This window comes from Chionomys nivalis, chromosome 8 (assembly GCF_950005125.1).
Source record: "Chionomys nivalis chromosome 8, mChiNiv1.1, whole genome shotgun sequence".
Taxonomy (NCBI): domain Eukaryota; kingdom Metazoa; phylum Chordata; class Mammalia; order Rodentia; family Cricetidae; genus Chionomys; species Chionomys nivalis.
In genome coordinates, this window is record NC_080093.1 from 70,785,114 (window position 1) to 70,804,791 (window position 19,678).

General features: G+C 43.0%; 1 protein-coding gene across 1 annotated transcript in view; it reads left to right on the plus strand.

Annotated features, from left to right (window-relative positions):
* The window catches only part of Xpo6 (exportin 6), a 108,911-nt gene that overhangs the window by 67,072 nt on the left and 22,161 nt on the right, over positions 1–19,678 (plus strand). The window contains exons 9-13 of the mRNA XM_057777800.1: positions 1,280–1,389; positions 10,734–10,842; positions 11,969–12,061; positions 12,865–12,934; positions 17,228–17,387. Of these exons, the coding sequence (XP_057633783.1) occupies positions 1,280–1,389; positions 10,734–10,842; positions 11,969–12,061; positions 12,865–12,934; positions 17,228–17,387 (542 nt within the window). The remainder of the gene's footprint in view (positions 1–1,279; positions 1,390–10,733; positions 10,843–11,968; positions 12,062–12,864; positions 12,935–17,227; positions 17,388–19,678) is intronic.

Below are 19,678 nucleotides of genomic sequence, written 5' to 3' on the forward strand. Positions count from 1 at the left end.
CTTCCACCCTTGCTGGGGTCAGAGGATCGAGAACTCAGGTGATCAGGCCTGCACAGCCATCACTTTTACTTTGAGCCATCTCCAGCCCTGTTCTTTCTTTGCTTTTTCGGGTTTCAAGGATAGAACCTAGGGCCTCACACATACTAGGAACAGCCATGAATGACATCCCTAACCCTTTCTTTTTCTTTTGTTTTGTGGTGTGTTTTCTTTCTTACATAATCTCAGGCTGTCCTTCAACTTGCCATGTATTGGAGAATGACCTTGAGGCCCTTCCTAGGAGTATAGGAATGTGTTATCATGCCTGATTTAGGGTGTGCTAGGGATCAAACCCAGGGACTTATATATGGAAGGAAAATATTTTGCCAGCTAACATCCACCCCAGTCCAGATCTTGTTTTCATTTTCCCATTTTGGGACAGGGTTTGGTTAAGTTGCTCTGGCTGACCTCGAGCTTACTCTTTGGTCCAGTAAGGTTTGAACTTGAGAGAGATCCTGCTTCCTTAGCCTTCAGATCAGCTGGGATTATAGGCCTGTACTACCAAACCTCCTTCCCTCAAATATGGGGCATAGTGAGATGGTCAAGTAGCAGAACTGAAGGAAAGAAAAAGAACCATGGTGCCTAGATTTTGCACTAATAGAATCTTAAGGTTTTTAAGAAATTTGCCAAGGTCGACTGGCCAGGTGGTACCAGGACCCCACAAAGACATGCTTTTCTCCTCTTGTTGTTTTTGTTTGCTCCTGGTTTGAGGTTGCTATTGGCCTGTTTGCAAATGTCATAAATAGACTAGAATGATACTGAACAGCTCCTTCTCGGTCTTCTATGTAGAAAGACCGACCATTGTTAATTTCCTTATAGTCAGATGTGTGAACTGTTGCCTTTGAGGCACTCTGACTTCTATTTGCTTTTTTGAATTTGTAGTAGAAAAGACAGGTGTGGTCCTGCTCCAGTAAGTGACTGTGAATGTTTCCTGTAGAGCATAAGTTGCTTTCTCAAAAGTTGATGCAGAGTAGGCAGTTTGTGGGAGCCTCTCTGCACAGGGCTCAGACAGGTTCCTTGGCACATTCTGCAAGCCCTGCGCAGTTCCCTCACAGAGTGTCTCACAATGCCCTTGTCTGGTTAGATATAATAGGGTTCTCTGGTGAAGACTGACTCAAAGTCCTTAGTGGAGGTTATGAAGAACAGACTGTAGGCCTTTGGTGTTGCCATTCTGGTGTATGTGTTTCTAAGCACAACAGTTGCATTAAGTAATTTCATTGTCTGGATTTCTTTTGTATCATAGCCTACTCATGAAGGTTACTTCTCTTGTTTGGATATCTGGACACTGTTTTTGGACTATCTGACAAGTAAAATTAAAAGTCGTCTGGGAGACAAGGAAGCAGTTCTCAACAGGTAAACTTCAAAACCCTGATAAACAGAGGTAGTCACTATTGCCAGTTCCTCTTGTGCCCTGAGGGGCTGCCATGCTGCTGGGCCTCCTCAGTAGAATGAGGCAAGGAAGCTGCCCAGGCAGGAACGCTGTCTGAGCATTTTCTTTTTAAAAAAGTAACATTCGTTCAGAATTTTTTAGGTATATGCTTTTGTGGTTGTTTTTTAAGGCCCTAGTTTTAGAGACACAAGTATTTATTATATGAAGTGATATTACACCTGGGATTTACTTTAAAACAACCCACTGGAAGTGTAGAGTGCTTGAAACATAGAAGATTCAGGGCTGACCTCACAGCTGATGAGTGACATGGAAGGAGCTCAGGGTTCATTTTGTCCTTAAAACTAGAGATGTATCAAAATCTCTCTCTCTCTCTCTCTCTCTCTCTCTCTCTCTCTCTCTCTCTCTCTCTCTCTCTCTCTCTCTCTCTCTCTCTCTCTCTCTCTCTCTCTCAGATAGGTTTCTCTGTGTAACAGCTCTAGCTATCCCAGAACTCTGTTAGACCAGCCTGGCCTCAAACTCTGCCTCCCAAGTGCTGGGGTTAAAGGTGTGTGCCACCACTGCCTGGTGTGTCAAAGTTTCCTAAATTGGTAAGTAGTTGTCATGAAACAAATAACTAGGAAAAAAGCTGACCATGACAGAGCACACTGGTAGTCCTAGCACTAAGGAGGCTGAGGCAGAAGGCACAAGTTAGAAACCCTCTACTTCAGAGATAAATGCAAATCAACAACATTTTCCTTGCCAGGACAGAATGCCTACAGGAGCAGCTATCGAAAGAAAGATGTGCTGATTTGAATGTGAGCGGCCCCATGGGCTCATATATTTGTATGTTTGGTTCCCAAATGGTGAACTGTTTAGCAAGAACTAGGGGTTAGGGCCTTGTTGGAGGAGGTGTGGCCATGTTAGAAAAGGTGTGTCACTGGTAGTGAGCTTTGGGGCTTCAGAAGCCCATGCCAGGCCCAGTGATCATGTGAGCTCTCAGACTCTGCTCCAGCCATGATGGTCATGAATTTATAAGCTGCAATTAAATGCTTTCTTTTAAAAGTTGCCTTGGTCATTGTATTTCCTCACAGTGATACAACAGTAACAAAGACTAAAGGTTTGTTCTGATTCAATATGTGTTGAGGGAGTATGCATGTGTGTGCTTGCAGGTCAGGGCAGCTAGTCACTTTGTATCCAGGGGCGGGCAGGCGAGAGGGAGGGAGGGGGAGAGAGATGGGGGGGGGCGGGGAGTAGATGCTAATGCTCAGTTCTTCCTCTTTATTCAGCCTGGGACTCTGTCCCTGGCAGTTAGGGTGGGTCTTCCAACCTCTATTAGCCCAGTTGAGAAATTCATTTACAGTCATGTACAGAGGTTTGTTTCTTAGGTGACTACTATTATTACTACTACTACTATTTTGGCTTTTTGAGGCAGGGTCTTACTATATATCTCTGGTTGGCCTAACTCATAGAGATCTGCCTGTTTCTGCTCCCAGTCCTGGGAGTTATGGCATATGGCACTATGCCCAACTTTTATTATGGTTTTTAACTTGTTTGTTGCTTTTAGACAGGGTCTCACTATGTAGCCCTGGCTGTCCTGGAATTCACCGTGTAGATTAGGCTGGCCCTGATCTCACAAAGATCTGCCTTCCTTTACTTCCTGAGTGCTGAGATTAAAGGTTTGCTTTACTACAACCAATTCTTAATTATAATTTTTAAATACAGAAAATAGAGAATGTTTTTCTTGCTTTATAGACAGAACACATTTTTCTTGTCTAGTATAATGCTTTTGCCGTGGGCCAGAGAGAGGAAGAGAGAAACTTGTGAATTCATCATGCGAGCAAACAATGACAGGATCCACACACAGAAAAGGTCAAATGGCAGCTTTTCTTAGCATTAGAATCCATTATATTTTATATATTTTCCTATGGAGCTGTGTTCTACTCCATATGGAATTAGGTAGGTCCAAAGATGGCAGCTTCCCTTTGTTTTCCATTATGACAGTAGATCAGTGTGCCACCCTGTTTGTTACATTTTAATATATTCACTAGTTCATGACAGGCACGTACAGACGGGATACAGCTCTGGGTGCTAGTATGCTTACTCAGGGGAGAGGCTGCAGGTGGTGTTGGTTTGGCTTTAGCTTCTGTGTCGGCACAGTACCGATGAAAGCAGTCTCTGTGGTCACCAGGACACAACCCCTGGAGCAGCCCTGACTCTGAAAACTCATTCTGGTTGTGTTTAGGGAAATTCACTCTGGAAGCTTTTGTTTCTTTATGGGTGGTGATGGTTGTTGAGCCATTAAGTGGTTAGTAAATGGAGCTAGTGTGGTTGTGCTGATTCGCTGTCACTGCAGTACGACACCCGATTAAAAGTGCTTCAAGGGGGAAAGGGTTCTTTTGGCTCATGACTCAGAGGTTTTTATCCATGGTCACATGGTTGGTTCTCTTGTTTCTGGGCCGTGGTGAGGCAGAGCATAGTTGTGGGAAGTATGGGTGGAGCAAGACTGATCACATCATAGTGGCCAGGGAAGGGGTAGGCCAAGAACTGGTAGAAGGAAGAAGAGGCCAGGGACAAGCTGTACCCTTCCAGGTCATGTCGCCTCCCCGCCACAAGACCCCACCCCTAAATAGTATATCTTCCATGTCTGAGTCATTGCAGGATACTTCATAATAGTGGTAGAGGACGTGAGCACCATTTCCCAGAGTTAGGGCCAAATGGATGGAGGTGGGTCCTCTCTTCTGGGTAGACAACTGTGCTAGATCTCTAGAGCTCTTCTCATTGCTAAGGTCTTGTGGATTTTAAAATTTTACAGAATACTGACACTCGAAATTTAAACATTTGTTCTTTTGTTTACAAACATCTTTTGATGGCAGAATAGCTTCTGAGCTGCTTTAGTGTCAGCTTGATTGAGGTTATGGGTGCAGGGTGTGTTCATGCAGCAGAAACCTAAGGTCTGGTGAGGTTACTGACTGACAATTGTTTTTGAATGAGATTCTTCAAAGAAAAGCTATTTTATCAGAATGTCTTTCTTATATGCCAAACAGGCAAGCCCTTCGGTTCTGGGGTTGTACCCCACTCTCCCATGTTTAGTGATAGGTAGTCTTTTATATCTTGCAGTTTAGTTGAGAATGCCCTGGAAAAGTGATCAGTATGAAAATGCTCTTTAAAGCCCAGTAGACAGAAGGTGTGGAGGTTGTGACGCTGCTGAGGAGATTGCTAGCATTGAAAGTATGGGTTACAAACCAGTAGATGGGATGGTGCTATAGGGAGTTTAAATGCCTTGTCTGCTTCAAGGATTCCTTTTGGTTGGGTGCTAGACTATCACATTTCTTCCTGCACAGTGGATGTCTTGCAGGAAGGTTAGAATTTTGGAAGTCATGGATCTGAAATATAGACACAATGGTGAGATATATATTAAATATCCTAATGATCACAGTGATGACAATGAAAAGAAATAATGTAAAATGCTGCTGCCACTTGACCCTTGTGATGACCATAGACAGCTAAAGACGCTTTTTACCCACCTTCCTGTATGGCAGCCTGCCATCTGGTAGCACAATGCTTAGAAATTTTACTGACTCCTTTAAATGGTAGGAAATTTTCTCATTGATAGTTTTATTTTTCCTAAATGCAACCTTTATTTATGTGTGTGTTTAGTATACGTGCATGTATGTATGGAGTAGAGGGTGCCCATGGAAGCCAGAAGATGTTCGGTTCCCTGGAACTAGAGTTACATGCAGTTGTGAGCCTCCCGATATGTGTGCTGGGAGTGCTCTTACCAGCTGAGCCATTTCTTCACCACCCTCTTAACCTATATTTTTTGACATTTATTTTGTATTGTGTATGTGTGTGAGGGAGGGAGGGAGGAAGGAAGGGGGAGAGAGAGGGAGAGAGAAAGAGAAAGAGAGAGAGAGAGAGAGAGAGAGAGAGAGAGAGAGAGAGAGAATATATATGTGTGTGCAGGTGCCCATAGAAGCTAGAAAAGGGTGTCAGATCCCCCAGAACTGGAGTTACAAGGAGTTTTAAACTACTGCCTATGGGTCTTAGAAAGCAACTCAACTCTTCTGGAAGAGCAGAACCATTCTTAACTTCTGAGCCTTCTTCACAGCCTCATGATTTATTTTTTAAATATGTATATGTACACACACAAAGCAAAAAAATGAAATCCTCAAAACTGGTCTGACAGTAACTACCCCCTCCCTAGGATCTGTTTTTCTTGCTTAACACTCTAGCGGTTGAGGGAGTGAACTGGAAAGAAGAGCACCAAGATAGTGCACTGGGTGTACAAAGAAAGAACATTGAACTTTGGCTTATGCCATCCCTTTTATTATACGTCTCTACAAGTATGTTCGGTGTAAACGCTTTTAAATTAAGGGTTTGAAGGTTTGGAAGTCACTGTTCTGTCTGGTATATCAGAGATGTACTATTTATAGGAGTGGCTGATAAAGAACATTGGTGTTGGTAATTACCATACTTATTTTAACTCTGAGCATGCAAATGTGATCAAATGTTTGTCATCCGACAACATGGGCATGCTTTTGGAATCACATTTGTGGCTTAAGCCGGAACTTCAAAATTGACTGATCTGTAGGAAGTAGTCAGAAATTGTTTTCTTGGTGTCTCAAATGGGAAACGTAGGTGTGGTTAGGTCACAAAGGCAGCACTCATTTCCTGTCCCTTGTGGTTTTAGAGTTTTGCATCATTTGTTACAACAAAGTGACATTGCAGGCTACGGACTTCGAAGCACAAATGCACTCAGATTTATTTGTGGTCCTAGGAGCTTGGAAACTGGAGGATGTTGGAAACTGCATATTCCTCGCTCAGTGAGAATGTTCAAGTTTCTGCCTGAAAGCTGTTAGGACTTCAGTACTTGGTCCCAGTGTGAAGAGAAATGTCTGCATCATGCCCTGCTTAGCAGAATTGTGGGTCGAGTTGATTGTCCTGCTCATCAGTTAGAGATCATAGCATAGAGAGCCCGAATCTCAGGGTGCGTTTGCACCTTTGTGCTGGGTGTGGTTGTGCCTTCTTCACACTGTGGAGGAAACCAGCTGAACCAGCACGTGGGGCCTTGTCTTGCAGTTGGTGCCCCCTGAGAAAGTGTTTGCTGCCTGTTCTCCCCGTTTTCTTGGTGCTCATCCAGGGATCAGAGACTTGTGTAGAAACTTAGGTTTTTACAGGAAGAGGAAGAAACCAGTGTGTGAAGCAACCTAAAGTTATTGTGTCATGTCCTGGGAGCCTCTGTCACAAGAGTACTGGCAAATGCTGGCTACAGACTAGCACAGGAATTTGAGTGTCCTTAAGTCAGGCTGTAAAACAATGTGGATTGTTCTGCTTAATGAGGAAGTAAGTGTTGCTGTCTTACATGACACTGTATACAGTTAATAAAAAGTGTCAACAAGATAAAGGTCAGAGTTCAGTAGCTATTTAGCCCCTATATGGAGATATTTATGCCCAGACTGCACTATAGATGGAAAATTTATCTGGAATTTTGTATCCTTCATATGCAGTTACTGACTTGGAACTGTTTATTTTCTGTGTATTGACTCACTTACATCCTCACTTTGCTTATTTGTGTTTATTGGGCACCGACTTTCTAGCTGCTTTAACTTGGCTAGTTTTGTCTAGCTAAGTTTTTGTCTAGTAGGGTTTTTCTTCATTTATACACATACACTTTGTTTTAAAGGTTTTTATTTCGTGTATATTATTGTCAGCCTGTTTGTATGTGCACCACATACATGTCTGGTGCCCAGAGAGGCCAGAAAAGCATCATATTTTGGAACTGAAGTTACAAACAGTTGTTAGTTACCATGTAGATGTTGGTAACTGAACCTAGGTCCTATATAAGAGCAGCAAGGCCTCTTAACTGGGTCATATCCCCAGCTCAATATATATACATTTAATGTTATAAATTTACCCCTAAACACTACTTCAGCTTTATCAGAGTTTAATATATGCCATGTCACTTAAATTATTATCAAATTTTACTTTAAATCTCTATTTAATTTCCAAATATTTGGAGTTTTTTTTTATATATCCGTGTTAGTGTTTTCCAGTTCACTTTTGTTATCTGGATATAGTTGTATGATTTTTGGTTCTTTTAAGTTTTTTAAGGAGAAGAAGAGATAGCTTGGCAGTTCAGTGCACCGAATGCTCTGAGTTTGATTCCCAGCACTCGTGGTGGCTCACAGCCATCTGTAACTTCGGTTCTGGGGGTTCCGAACTTTTTGGTCTTCTCAGGTATCAGGTATGCATGTGGGAGACAGAGATAAAGGACCCTGTCTGTTCTTAGGAGGGCAGCAGTGCTACTGGGTTAAGATATCAACTCATCCTTTCTTACCCCTGGCCCCAAACACAGTTACATTGAGGGTAGTTCTTTTTACATGTGGGCTAGGGTGGGGAGAGACACAGTTTAGCACCTTTCATCTGAAGAACCTCATAGAGGATCATTTCGATAACACTAGTGACTACTGGTCAACTTGACATGGGGATCTACTTGTCGTCTCTCTCATGTCGGGCTCAGGCAGTGAAATGAGAAGTGGAGAGATTGGACCAAAACTACTTTTTAGAAACCCTACTGCCTTAGGTTTCTCTTGCTAATAAAAGACCATGACCAGAACCAACTTGGAGGGAAAACTTTATTTCAGCTTACAGCTCCACATAACACCCCATCACTGAGGGAAGTCAGGGCAGGAGCTGATGCAGACATCATGGGGAAATGCTGCTTGTTGGCTTGTTCTCATGACTTGCTTATATACCCCATGACCACCCACAGTGAGCTGGACTCTTCTACATCAATCACTAATTAAGAAAATACCCATAGACTTTCCCCACAGGCCAATCTGGTGGGGGCAATTTCTCAGTTAATATTCTCTCTCCCAATGACTGTAGCCTGTCGAGTTAACATAAAAATGAGCTGGTACACCTGAGTTAGTAATTTTCTTTACTATCTTTGTGTCCACTGGAAAATGTAGTGTTTTAGCTGTCTCAGTGCCAGCGTTCAGTTACTCAAGGTGGGAATGGAGGCCGTGAATAGGTATAGACAAGCAGCTATGGTGTCTTGTCTATCTTGTCCACACACCTCTTCCATGCCTGCCACACACTTTGGGAGATTGGATACTTGTGTGCCTTTAGCACAGTTCCTGATGGGGTTTATTTAGCAGTGCCAAAATCTCTCTGTGCTTTAGTCTGAAAGGGATTTTCTTTTTGTAAGAGTGTTTTGATCTTATATAGCAGTTTATAGCAAAACGTGTATAGCCTTATGGGTTATGTCACAGGTAAATGGGAGGTAATGTGCTCCAGGCCTGAGTGTTGATTATCTTCCTGGGACATCCACTTAAGTGTGATTTTCCCCACACATGTCAATTTTATTAATAATTTCCCCAGCCAGTATTCTTTCCTGTGCCATACTCAGTTTCTATTCTATTCTAGGCCAGTGTTTGCTATATTGTTAAATCACTTGAAAACAATGGTTCAGTCTTGTGGAGAAGGGGCAATGTGTACCCACAGGTAGGAAACGAGCTGTTGTACCCACCTAGCTGAAATGTGATAGCTCAGGATTGCTAGACGTCTGTAGACTGTCTCTACAGAGATTCATCTTACGGCTGGCAATGCTTGGACTAGATGGACTACAGTTGACCTTGGTTTGACTCTTTCAAGTTTGGCTCTCTTGGATTAGGTAGCAAAATGGTTAGGGTACTACTCCAAAAACAGAAGCCACAAGTATCCAATGTAGATGGCTGGTTAAATAGGTGTTAGAAGACTAGGAAAACGGTGAGGAAGGCAACACAGTTGATAACTACATGAAGCAGCTCCACCACTAAGTCAGGGGTAGGGAAAGGGGATCAGTGGGTTAATTAAGTTCCATGTAGTTGGTGAGGGCTCAGGATTTTAAAGATGTAGCCTCACCTCTTGTCACAGGAGCTCTAAGGAGGCCTGGGAAGCTGGTATTCAAGCGTTCCTTCAGGAGCTCTTGACTCACTGGGAATGCTTGTGAGACAGGTGCTGGGAATGTAGAATGAAGTTGGGGTGGGGGCGTGGGATAGCTGTTGCTGGGCAGCATTGTCAGGGAGCAAACCTACAGGAAGGATGAACCCTTCATCCTTCTTTCCACCTTGCAGTCTTCCTTTAGCATCCCAGCAGCGAGTCCAATAGTCTCAGGATCCCTGTGCTTTGTTGAGCCTCAGCCACACCCACACACTGACAAGTGGGAACCACAGTTTAACTGGTCTTAGATTTTCAGGAGAGGAAGCATTTAGGTGCATAATCTTTTCTTAAAAACAATAGTTTTTTTGTTTGTTTTCCCCCTACGTGATACCAAGTATCCTATAATAACTTGGTATCTTCTTTGCTAAGTTATTATTGTGGAAAGTAGCCACATGTGGGGCTTGAGGTATTTCTTCAATAAATTACTTTTAGATACAAACCAGAGGGTCAGGATTTCCCCAAGGCCCTTTAAATTTTCCCTTTAGTTTCTGAGTGATCTTAAAATTAATTGAAGGTTGAGTTTTAGGTTTGACTTAAAGCCACTGGTAGTTTATGTGTGGAGAGAACACGAGGCTTGAGTTAGGGAGCCCTAACTTCAAAATAGCCTTCTTATTGATCTTGAGCAATTTAATTTTAGTTTTCTCACACTTTACCTCTTACAGCTATTAAAAGTGTTAACCTGGATGTGGTGCACACCTTTAATCCCAGCACTCAGATGCAGAGGCAAGTGGCTCTTTTGAGTTCAAAGCCAGCCTGGTCTTCAGGACTACATGGGAAAACCCTGTCTCGAAAACAACAGAAAAGGTGTTATTTGTTGATACTCAAACACAGGACTAGTAGTTCCCAGAGAAATTATTTTTAAAAAAACCTCAAAAATATATAGTAAGAAACTTAAAATGTTGGTCTAGAAATATGTATTTGATACAAAAGAAGGTAGTGATTGAAGAAAAATGGCAGAAATCAGACTTACTTTATTAATAATTATATTAACTATAGTGGATTAGATTCTGTTGTTAAAAGGCAGAGATGGGCAGAATGGATTTGAAAATTTATGATTCAGTTACTAAGAAACTCATTTTAGATTCAAATAAGGAGAGGTTGAAAGTCAAAGGATGGAAAATTATATTCCATGCAAGCAATAACCACAAGAACTCTTAACTGTAGAAGAGAGACCATCAAAGATGCATGATGTAAGTAGTCAAGTACCACTTCTCTCATTTACGCCCATGCCAACTCAGAAACAGCACCAGAGTTGAGGTGTGTCCACAGCAAGTACTGTTCCTCCAGTCCAGGAGGCCTCTGAAAGCATGCTTTCCCTTGATGTTGGCTCTTCCCTCCTCCCTAGGTACGAAGATGCCCTGGTCCTCTTGCTCACAGAGGTATTGAATCGAATCCAGTTCAGATACAACCAGGCCCAACTGGAGGAGTTGGATGATGAAACTCTGGATGATGATGTAAGAGGCATTTCTCTTCTGTTGGTTTATCTTATCTCATTGCTTCTGAAAAAAATGTTTTACAGGCATTTTACCTCTACAGACTAGGAATACAGAGAGACCAGGTGTGCATGGGGAATGCTCTAAGGAGTACTGACTGTCTACCTAGCTGGGATCTGGTGGGAATAGTTCAGTAGGTATTTAAATGGGAAGGCTGGAATGATAGTCTATGTAAGGCATATGCCATAGGCTGTTATTTTTTTAAACTGAATCTTGAGTATATTGCTGCCGGTCTGCACAACATTAATAAGGAAAATATTCTTATGGAACAACTTTAGCGTATCTTTCCTTCTATCAAACACTTGAAAATTTTCTAATATTAATATCATACTCAAAGTTAGAGTGACTGGTGGCATGATCCTAACCTTGAGAGTAGATTCTTAGGATAAGAAAAAGTACACTACTTAGAACCAGGTGGCTTTCATTTGAATCTCTGCAGCTTTGGGCACAGAGATGTATTTTTGAGGTTTTCTGAGCCTTGATTCCCTCGTCTCCTTAATAGAAATGGCCTGTTTTGCTGACTTATGTTGACAGTTACTTGAGGCAATACAGTATGGAAGGGTGAGTTGTGCTACTGACTGACTGAGGTGGGATTCCTCACGTTAGCTCTTCTAAGAATCTCTAGCACAGCTTGTTGCAACGCATCCTGATTCTTGGACCAGAGTTTTATGTTAATGACTGGTCCCTGGGGACACTGATACTGCCTATGAGCCATGCCTTGAATGGTGATAATTGAGTCAGGTATATGTAAAGAAATGACTGCTGCCTATCAATGGGATAATAGAAAAGTCACCCAAACTTTTCACATAGAGTTTCTGAATTCTATGATCCTGGGAGGAAAAGTGAATTGTTCTATGTGAATTATTTGCTTTCTGAAGAAGTTGCTTATTAGGAAATGAAATAATATTTTAAATAAATAAATAACTGGGCCCTTTCAAAGTTCCAAATTCCTGGTTTCACTGTTTCCTATTTTCTCTAAAGTTAACATCTGAGAATAGACTTAAGGCTAAAGGGAGGCTGGTAATAAAGAGAACAGGGACCTACCTGCCTGTCTGGGAGAGCTAATACCTTTGTTTCTTCCCCACAGCAGCAGACGGAGTGGCAGCGGTACTTACGCCAGAGCCTGGAGGTAGTGGCCAAAGTGATGGAGCTCCTTCCTACACATGCCTTCTCAACTCTGGTAACTCACCATCTGAAGGGGAAGTCTAATTTGTTCCTGGCTTTTGTTCTGAAACATGGCTTTTGTACTTATCGGTCTGTCCATCTTTTTCTTTTCCCTTGTTCAGTATCTATACATAAATAATGATTTACTTATGCTCGTGTGTGTTCATTCATATGTGTGTGTGTTCTGTCCGTTAAAAGCAAGACAGGTTACTGGGGTCAGCTTCTGCACGTAACTGCAAGCCTCTACTTGGCATTCTGTCACAGGAACTGACAGGTCACTTTGCTACCTGCCTTTCTTAGGCAAATTTAAGTTGTTATCCCCCCCCCCCCCCAGCAGGTTTTTTCTGTGTAGCCCTAGCTGTTCTGGAATTTGCTCTGTAGACCAGGCTAGGCTTGAACTCACTGAGATCCACCTGCCTCTGCTTCCCAAGTGATGGCGTTAAAGGTGTGCACCACCTCTGCCAGCTAAGTCTTTTTTTTTTTTTGTTTTTTTGTTTTTCGAGACAGGGTTTCTCTGTGGTTTTGGAGCCTGTCCTGGAACTAGCTCTTGTAGACCAGGCTGGTCTCGAACTCACAGAGATCCGCCTGCCTCTGCCTCCCGAGTGCTGGGATTAAAGGCGTGCGCCACCACCGCCCGGCCCGGCACTAGTAGGTTTTATCTGTAGGTCTTGGGAGGTCACTGAAAGGGAACCATGCTTAGCATCTGTATGTGTATGTGACCCTGTCTTTCTCGTGGGTACTTAACGCTTTAATGTTAAAAAATAGTATCAAAACTTGCACTTATGATTTTTGTTTTAAACTTTGTCTCTTTGTTTTCAGTTCCCAGTTCTTCAGGACAATTTAGAAGTTTATTTGGGATTACAGCAATTTGTAGTTACTTCGGGGTCAGGTAAATTGGTCTTTACTTTCAAATTTAGTTTAGCATTAAAAAGACTGAACTATTGAGTTATTGCCACCTCTGCTGTAATAGTGTGATTTGCCTTGTACAACTTCTCTTCCCATCTCTTCAACTTCTAAATAGAAGTTTTTAGAAATTTCTACTACAAAGAAGCTGTGGGGGAAAGCTAATCAGGGCTCGGACTAAAAAGCCCTGGAGTGTTTCCTTATATTCCTTAAAACAGCGGGTATGTTAGAAATAATGGCTGTGGGATTTCACTAGGGCAGTATCTTCCTCTGACTTGTGATGTGAAGCAGCCAGGGTAGCAGCTCCATTCATTTTTGGAGTGCTCCTGCAGTTAGCAGTCTGCAGGAGGCTCTGCCCACAGCTGGCTGCAAAGACCCTTGCTGTCCCTGGTTAGAGTGGAGGGTTAGCACTTGTTACTCTTCAGACAGTAATTACAACCTCTTTGTAGAGCACACATTGCACGCCAGGCACTATGTTGTTTACTCTGTCATTCCTTTTTCTCCTCTGTACTTTGAGATAGAAGCATTGTTACTAGTTATTGTTATTTTACAGAAGAGGATAATGCTCTTCAGAGATGTTGATTTATCCAGGGCCACATAGCCAGCCAGTTTGTGCTAATAGCAAGATGGAATAATGGGGAATGATGGAAAGATGCCGTAAGCTGACGTTCATTTTTGCCAAGTGAAGACACCAGTGACCTTAGGTCCGTGCATCACCCCACCTTGCCCCTACCCTACCCTGTTTATCCCACTGTGTACTGCTCTTCAGCATTTCCCTACAGGCTGGTCTGACCTCTTGTCTGTACAGAAGGCAGCTTCATCCTGGGTGAACTTTCCATTCTTGATAGGGCCTCTTTGTGAGGCTGCCCTGGCAGCCTGGGCCTCAGGAGGGTGATGAGTCTTGGCATGCCTCAAGTTCAGGCTCTGGCTCTGTAGCCTAGATGAGAACAGTTTATGTAAACTTTGAGAAGGCACTTTACAAAATGAATATGTGTGTTTGCACTAATAAGATCATTTGATGTGAAATGCTGGATGGTTCCAGAACTGGTGGTCTCTCCTTGAGGGCCATTGCAATTAGAGTTGTACTCTAGGCCCTAAGAATGTTATCTTTTTAAAAAGAGTGTATCCAGACAGGTGGTGGCGGCACACACCTTTAATCCCAGCACTTGGGAGGCAGAGGCAGGTGGATCTCTGTGAGTTTGAGGCCAGCCTGGTCTACAAGAGCTAATTTCAGGACAGGCTCCAAAGCTACAGAGAAACCCTGTCTCAAAAACCAAAAAAAGGGGACGGGTATCCTGCCCTCTTCCATTGACCCATAAGGTCAATTCAGTGCTGTAGTTGACTTCTTTTGGTGGTGTTGATGGTTTATCATTTTGTAGTCCTGGTAGACCACAAATGTGCTATATAGACCAAGCTGCCCTGCCCTAGAACTCACTGAGTGCTGGTTTTAAGGCATGACTCCACCATGCCTGGCTGTCATTGATTTTTGTGTCTGGGTAAATGTCTGCATGGGTTTTTAATCCTTTTCAGAGATTGCTGGTACTCAGCTTCCCATCACAGAAGGCCGCAGGTAGTCTTATGTCTCCCTGCATTCACTGAAGCCCATCCTGGGCCAGTTTCACAGAGCACTTGGTTCTTCTGTTATCTCATTCTCTGTGCATATTCTAGTGGTAAAACCTCTCAGACCAGATAAATAATTATTTCTTGGTTTAAAGGGAGTTTTCTTGCCCATGGTGAAGCATTCCTCAATGCCTTAGCGACTTGGAAGCCAAGTTTCCAGTGGAAAGGTTATTTAAAAAATTAAAAATGTTGAACAGTTTGTTCTCTGGTTCCCATGGCTGCTTGCTGCTTCAAGTAACCTCCTTGCTATGCTGGTCAGTCTTGGTGGGCTGTGAAGCTCATGCCTTTCATTGCTTTCCCCTTTGTGGGGCCTTTACTTCTTCAGTCTCAGGGCTGGTGAGGAGTCAGGTACAATTTCCTTTTCATTTGACAATTTACAACACTTGAGTGTTTTGTAATTGGTAGCTAAACCAGTAAGGTTACTGTGCAGTCAGGGATGCTGCCCATCCCTGCCCCCCAACACACACTCCCGCCAGGCACGGTTTTGTTAGCATATTTGCTACTGCTATATTTCCTGCTAATGCTCTTGGTAAAACAAACAAACAAAGCAAAACACGTCCATGTCAGCTGCTGTACATCTCATGTCCCTGACAGGTCAGCTTTTGCCCTCGCTGTCAGTCTCTTCCTGTGTGTGGATGGTGACCTTCTTTTTGGCTGTTCCCTTATACCTATTTTCTATTTGGCTTCTTTTGTTCCTCACTGAGATTTTTCGTTAGCTCTGAGTAACTCAACTCTTGGTTTAGCTACACAAGCTTTTTTGCTGAAGAGATTGTTGCATTTACAGGATAGAAAACTTTCAATTTATGATTTTTTTTTCCCGAGACAAAGTTTCTCTGTAGCTTTGGTGCCTGTCCTGGAACTAGCTCTTGTTAAGTGAAGGTTGGTTTCTGATTTGTGTATTCTCTCACAGTAGAATACCTTAAATGTTCATATTTATACCTCTACTCCTTCACCTCTTGGTCAAGGAAGCTGCTTTTTAGACTGCTTCATGGTAGCTTGGTTTAGCAAGGAAAGAGGACTTTAAAAACTTGTCTAATTCAGTATGTAGTAGCATTTCCATTTAAAGGTTCTACCTCACAGACATTTAATGTTCTGTGTACTGGGTGTGGCTCATGTGAGGGATCTGGAGGCAGTAAAGGGATAGGCTTGCTGATTTTTGTGGAGTGACAGGGAGGAGGTGTGCCCATGACCTAGCCTTGGCCAAGTAAGAGAAAACGTGTCAGTGTGCACAGGACTCCCTTCCCCTGCATGCTGTGTGTACTTCTGAGATCAGGGACAGATTTCCTAGAGGAGTGGGACAAGGCTGGAGAGCATAATTGGGATACTTCGTGCTTCTGTGTCTGTCTGCCTTGCAGATGGCTCGGGAAAGGATCAGCTGCAGTGCTGACTGCCATGAACCTTGGGTGGGACATGTATTAGATTGAATTAGACAGAATTTGTTTTATTCAGTCCAAAAATAGTCAGCTGTCAGCAGTTTCATTTTATTCAAACCCACAGTGAAAAACACATATGCAGCCTGTCTGGGCTGTTTCCTATTCAAGGTGTCATTCACATGGCTACACAGATGCAGGTGTGCTTAACAGGGTTGGTGTTGAGGATCCTCAGGGAACAGGGAATGGAGGTGTTCTTCGGTGATCTGAGTTTAGGAGAAAGGTGCAGACACACAGCAGATGACTCATTCTTCCTAGTGTCTACGATAACTGCTGGGCATAGTTCCACCAAAGGGTTTCATAGCAAGACAACAGATGGTAGTGGAGCAGACACCAGCAGAGGAGGTTTGGTGAGAGGGTGAAGTCCAGGAGTGGCTCTGGGAGGACACAGATTTGAAAAGTGCTAAGGGAATGTGGGTTTGCAAGTGTCCAAACCTGGGTCTTAACTATGGCTTCCACACTTGATATCTCCCACGCGTGATAAGCATGGTCTTTCTCTAGACTGAGTCCTGATGCTCTTTGGTTCTGTGGGTGGATGTGAAGAGACTGGTCCGCAAGATCAGTCAAGGGTGTTTTGTCATTAATCGTAACATCATGCTTGCTAGGTTTAGTTTTATGTTGAAAAGTAAGAAAGTGTCAGGCCTTAGAAAACTTTTAACTCATTGTGATCCATAATAATTATAAAATGTAACCATGCCTGCAGATTGTAGGGTTTTAATGTGCTCTGTCTTATAGTGAATTAGGTGATAGTGTCTTTCCCATTTTAAGGTTGACGAGGCAAGCTTGGAAGGGTCGATGGTACAGTGAGAAAGTAGCAGGGATTGTCTGCTGGGCCCAAGTCCTAGGCCATCTTTTCCTGTTGTACTGGCCTAGATCCTGGGATGGAATGCAGAGCTGCCCTGGAAATAGGACCGTGGTGGGCATGTCACTTATTGGATTCACCCATTTGCATGGCCTGTATGTAGGTTGGTAATGTCATAACTGCCAATGTCAGAAGGAATCTAATCAGGGATATACCAGGCTGTTTGTCTTTGCCTTGGGTCCCTGGAACAACATGGGTAAAGTCATAGGTAGAGGCTGTTCCAGGATGTGCTGTTCTGTCCTGGAAAGGAACTAAAGATTTTTATTGCCTGGAGCATTAGTTTGCTCTGTTTGGCTTGTTAGGAATGGTTGTTTATTACAATTAAAGTTTGTTCTTCTCTGGAGAACTAAGAGATATTGTATTCCAGGGCACAGGCTGAACATCACAGCGGAGAATGACTGCCGGCGCTTGCACTGCTCGCTGCGAGACTTGAGCTCCCTGCTGCAGGCTGTGGGCCGTTTAGCTGAGTACTTCACTGGGGATGTGTTTGCTACAAGGTTCAATGATGCTCTCACAGTCGTGGAGAGGTAGGCTGGCTGGGCCCTGCAGCCCCTCCTTTTTATGGACGGGTGGTGTGTTGTGTGTGCTCTTGTCTTTTGCCATGTGTAGGTTAATATGGAGCAGATTGCCACTTGATGTACTGAGCTTTAAGGCCTCCATCTGTAAAACCGTGGGAAAGAGTTCTTGTAGTTTTACTGTAAGAATTGAATAAGGGGGCTGGAGAGATGGCTCAGCGGTTAAGAGCATTGCCTGCTCTTCCAAAGGTCTTGAGTTCAATTCCCAACAACCACATGGTGGCTCACAACCATCTGTAATGAGGTCTGGTGTCCTCTTCTGGCCTGCAGACAGAATATTGTATACATAATAAATAAATATTTTTTAAAAAAAGAATTGAATAAGGTACTTAGCATGGTGAATAAAACACATGATGGATAAAATAATAAGCCAAGCTGTTAGTTTATTGACAACCTGTATAATCCAGGCACAATCAAGCTCTATGTCTTTCCTGACAGGATAAAGAAACATCAAAAAAGCCCTACTGGGGCTGGGAAGATACCTTGCAAGAGTGACCTGGAGTTTGATCTTCAGAACCAATATTTAAAAACATAACAAAACAAACAAACAAAACAAAACAGAGAGGGGGAAAAAACCCAGGCACAGTGACACATACTTGTAATTTCAGCTTTGGGGAGGCAGAGACAGGCTGATCCCTGGGGCCTGCTGGACAGACAGTGGGCTTCAGTGAGAGGCTTGCATGCCCCCCTTCCCCACCATCCGCGGGGGGGCGGGGGGGTATAGAATAAGATGACAGGAAGGAAGAAAGGGGAAAGAAAGGTGGAAGGTATCTGAGGAATAACGCCCAGGGTCATCCTTTGGTCCTCCACACTGATATATAATGCACACACATGAATTATGAATGTGCACAGACATATTCATGTACGAGAAAAGAGGGAAAGGGGGAAAGATTTCACTAGAAAACAGCATCAAATTGAAGAATTCAATTCTTGTCATGTTGGCCACAGGTATTAGAGGTATAGGCTATTGATGCTTTGTCTAGTCCAATTAAACTCCTGAGAAATGGGGCAGTCTCCAGTCTTGGCTAGAGTTTGGGTCCCTGGAGAGAAATGCAGCTGTTTGCTGGGAAACATCTCATTTAGATGCCCAGTCCTCCCACTAAACATTTTAGACACTGAAAGTCAGGTGGGAATTATTGGGAACTTTAGACCTGTTAGTCTTGGATTCCCAGCTGAGTAGGTGTCTATAATGAAGAGATGTTCTAATTTGTATGATGTCTCATTACTGGTAACATGCTAGGAAACAGCCCCCAAGAACTGAGTTACTTGCATACCAAATTTCTTATTTATTTTGCTTGAGAGAGTGTCCCACTGTGTAGCCTGAATGACCTAGAACTCACTCTGTAGACCAGACTGGCCTCTAATTCATAGAGCTCCACCACACCCAGCTCATACCAAATTTAAAAAAAAAAATTACATCTGGGCTTAGAATGAAAGATAACTAAGAGTTTTAAATCTTAACAACAAAGTTAAAATTAATAGTAGTAGTATGTAGTATTAAGAATTTTACAAGTAGTTTTTTACTCCTTGTCTCAACTCATTTTTTACTTTGAGAGGTGAGTCTTGCTGTTTTGTTTCTCAGTAGATGTGGCTCAGAGGCAGTGGGTACTTTGTTTGGTTTATGTGCTCAGGAGAGGGAGCTTTCTCTAAACTATGGAATTTTGACTTTCAGAGTCTAATTTTCTTCCCGGTCCTGTACTAGGTCCATTTCTACTGATGACTCAGTAGGGATAGAATGCATTTTCCTGTCTTAAGTTAGATAACCAGTGTTTGAATTTGGTTCAGTAAACAATTTGGATATGTATATCAGTCCACTTTTTTTCTCCAATAAGATGACAGATCAGAGAGCCTGGTTTGTCTGAGGTCTTATGCTTACGTATTTGTCTGCATTTAGACTAGTTTGTAAAGCTGTGCTTGGTGGTGCATGCCTATAATCTCAACATTCAGGAGGCAGAGGCAGAGGGATCTCCGTGAGTTCTAGGACAGCCAGAGCTACATAGAGAAACTCTGTCTCAAAAAATAAACCAAGGGGGCTGGAGAGATGGCTCAGAGGTTAAGAGCATTGCCTGCTCTTCCAGGGGTCCTGAGTTCAATTCCCACAACCACATGGTGGCTCACAACCATCTGTAATGGGGTGTGGTGCCCTCTTCTGGCCTGCAGGCATACACACAGACAGAATATTGTATACATAATAAATAAATAAATATTAAAAAAATAGATAAACCAAGACTAGTGTATGAGAG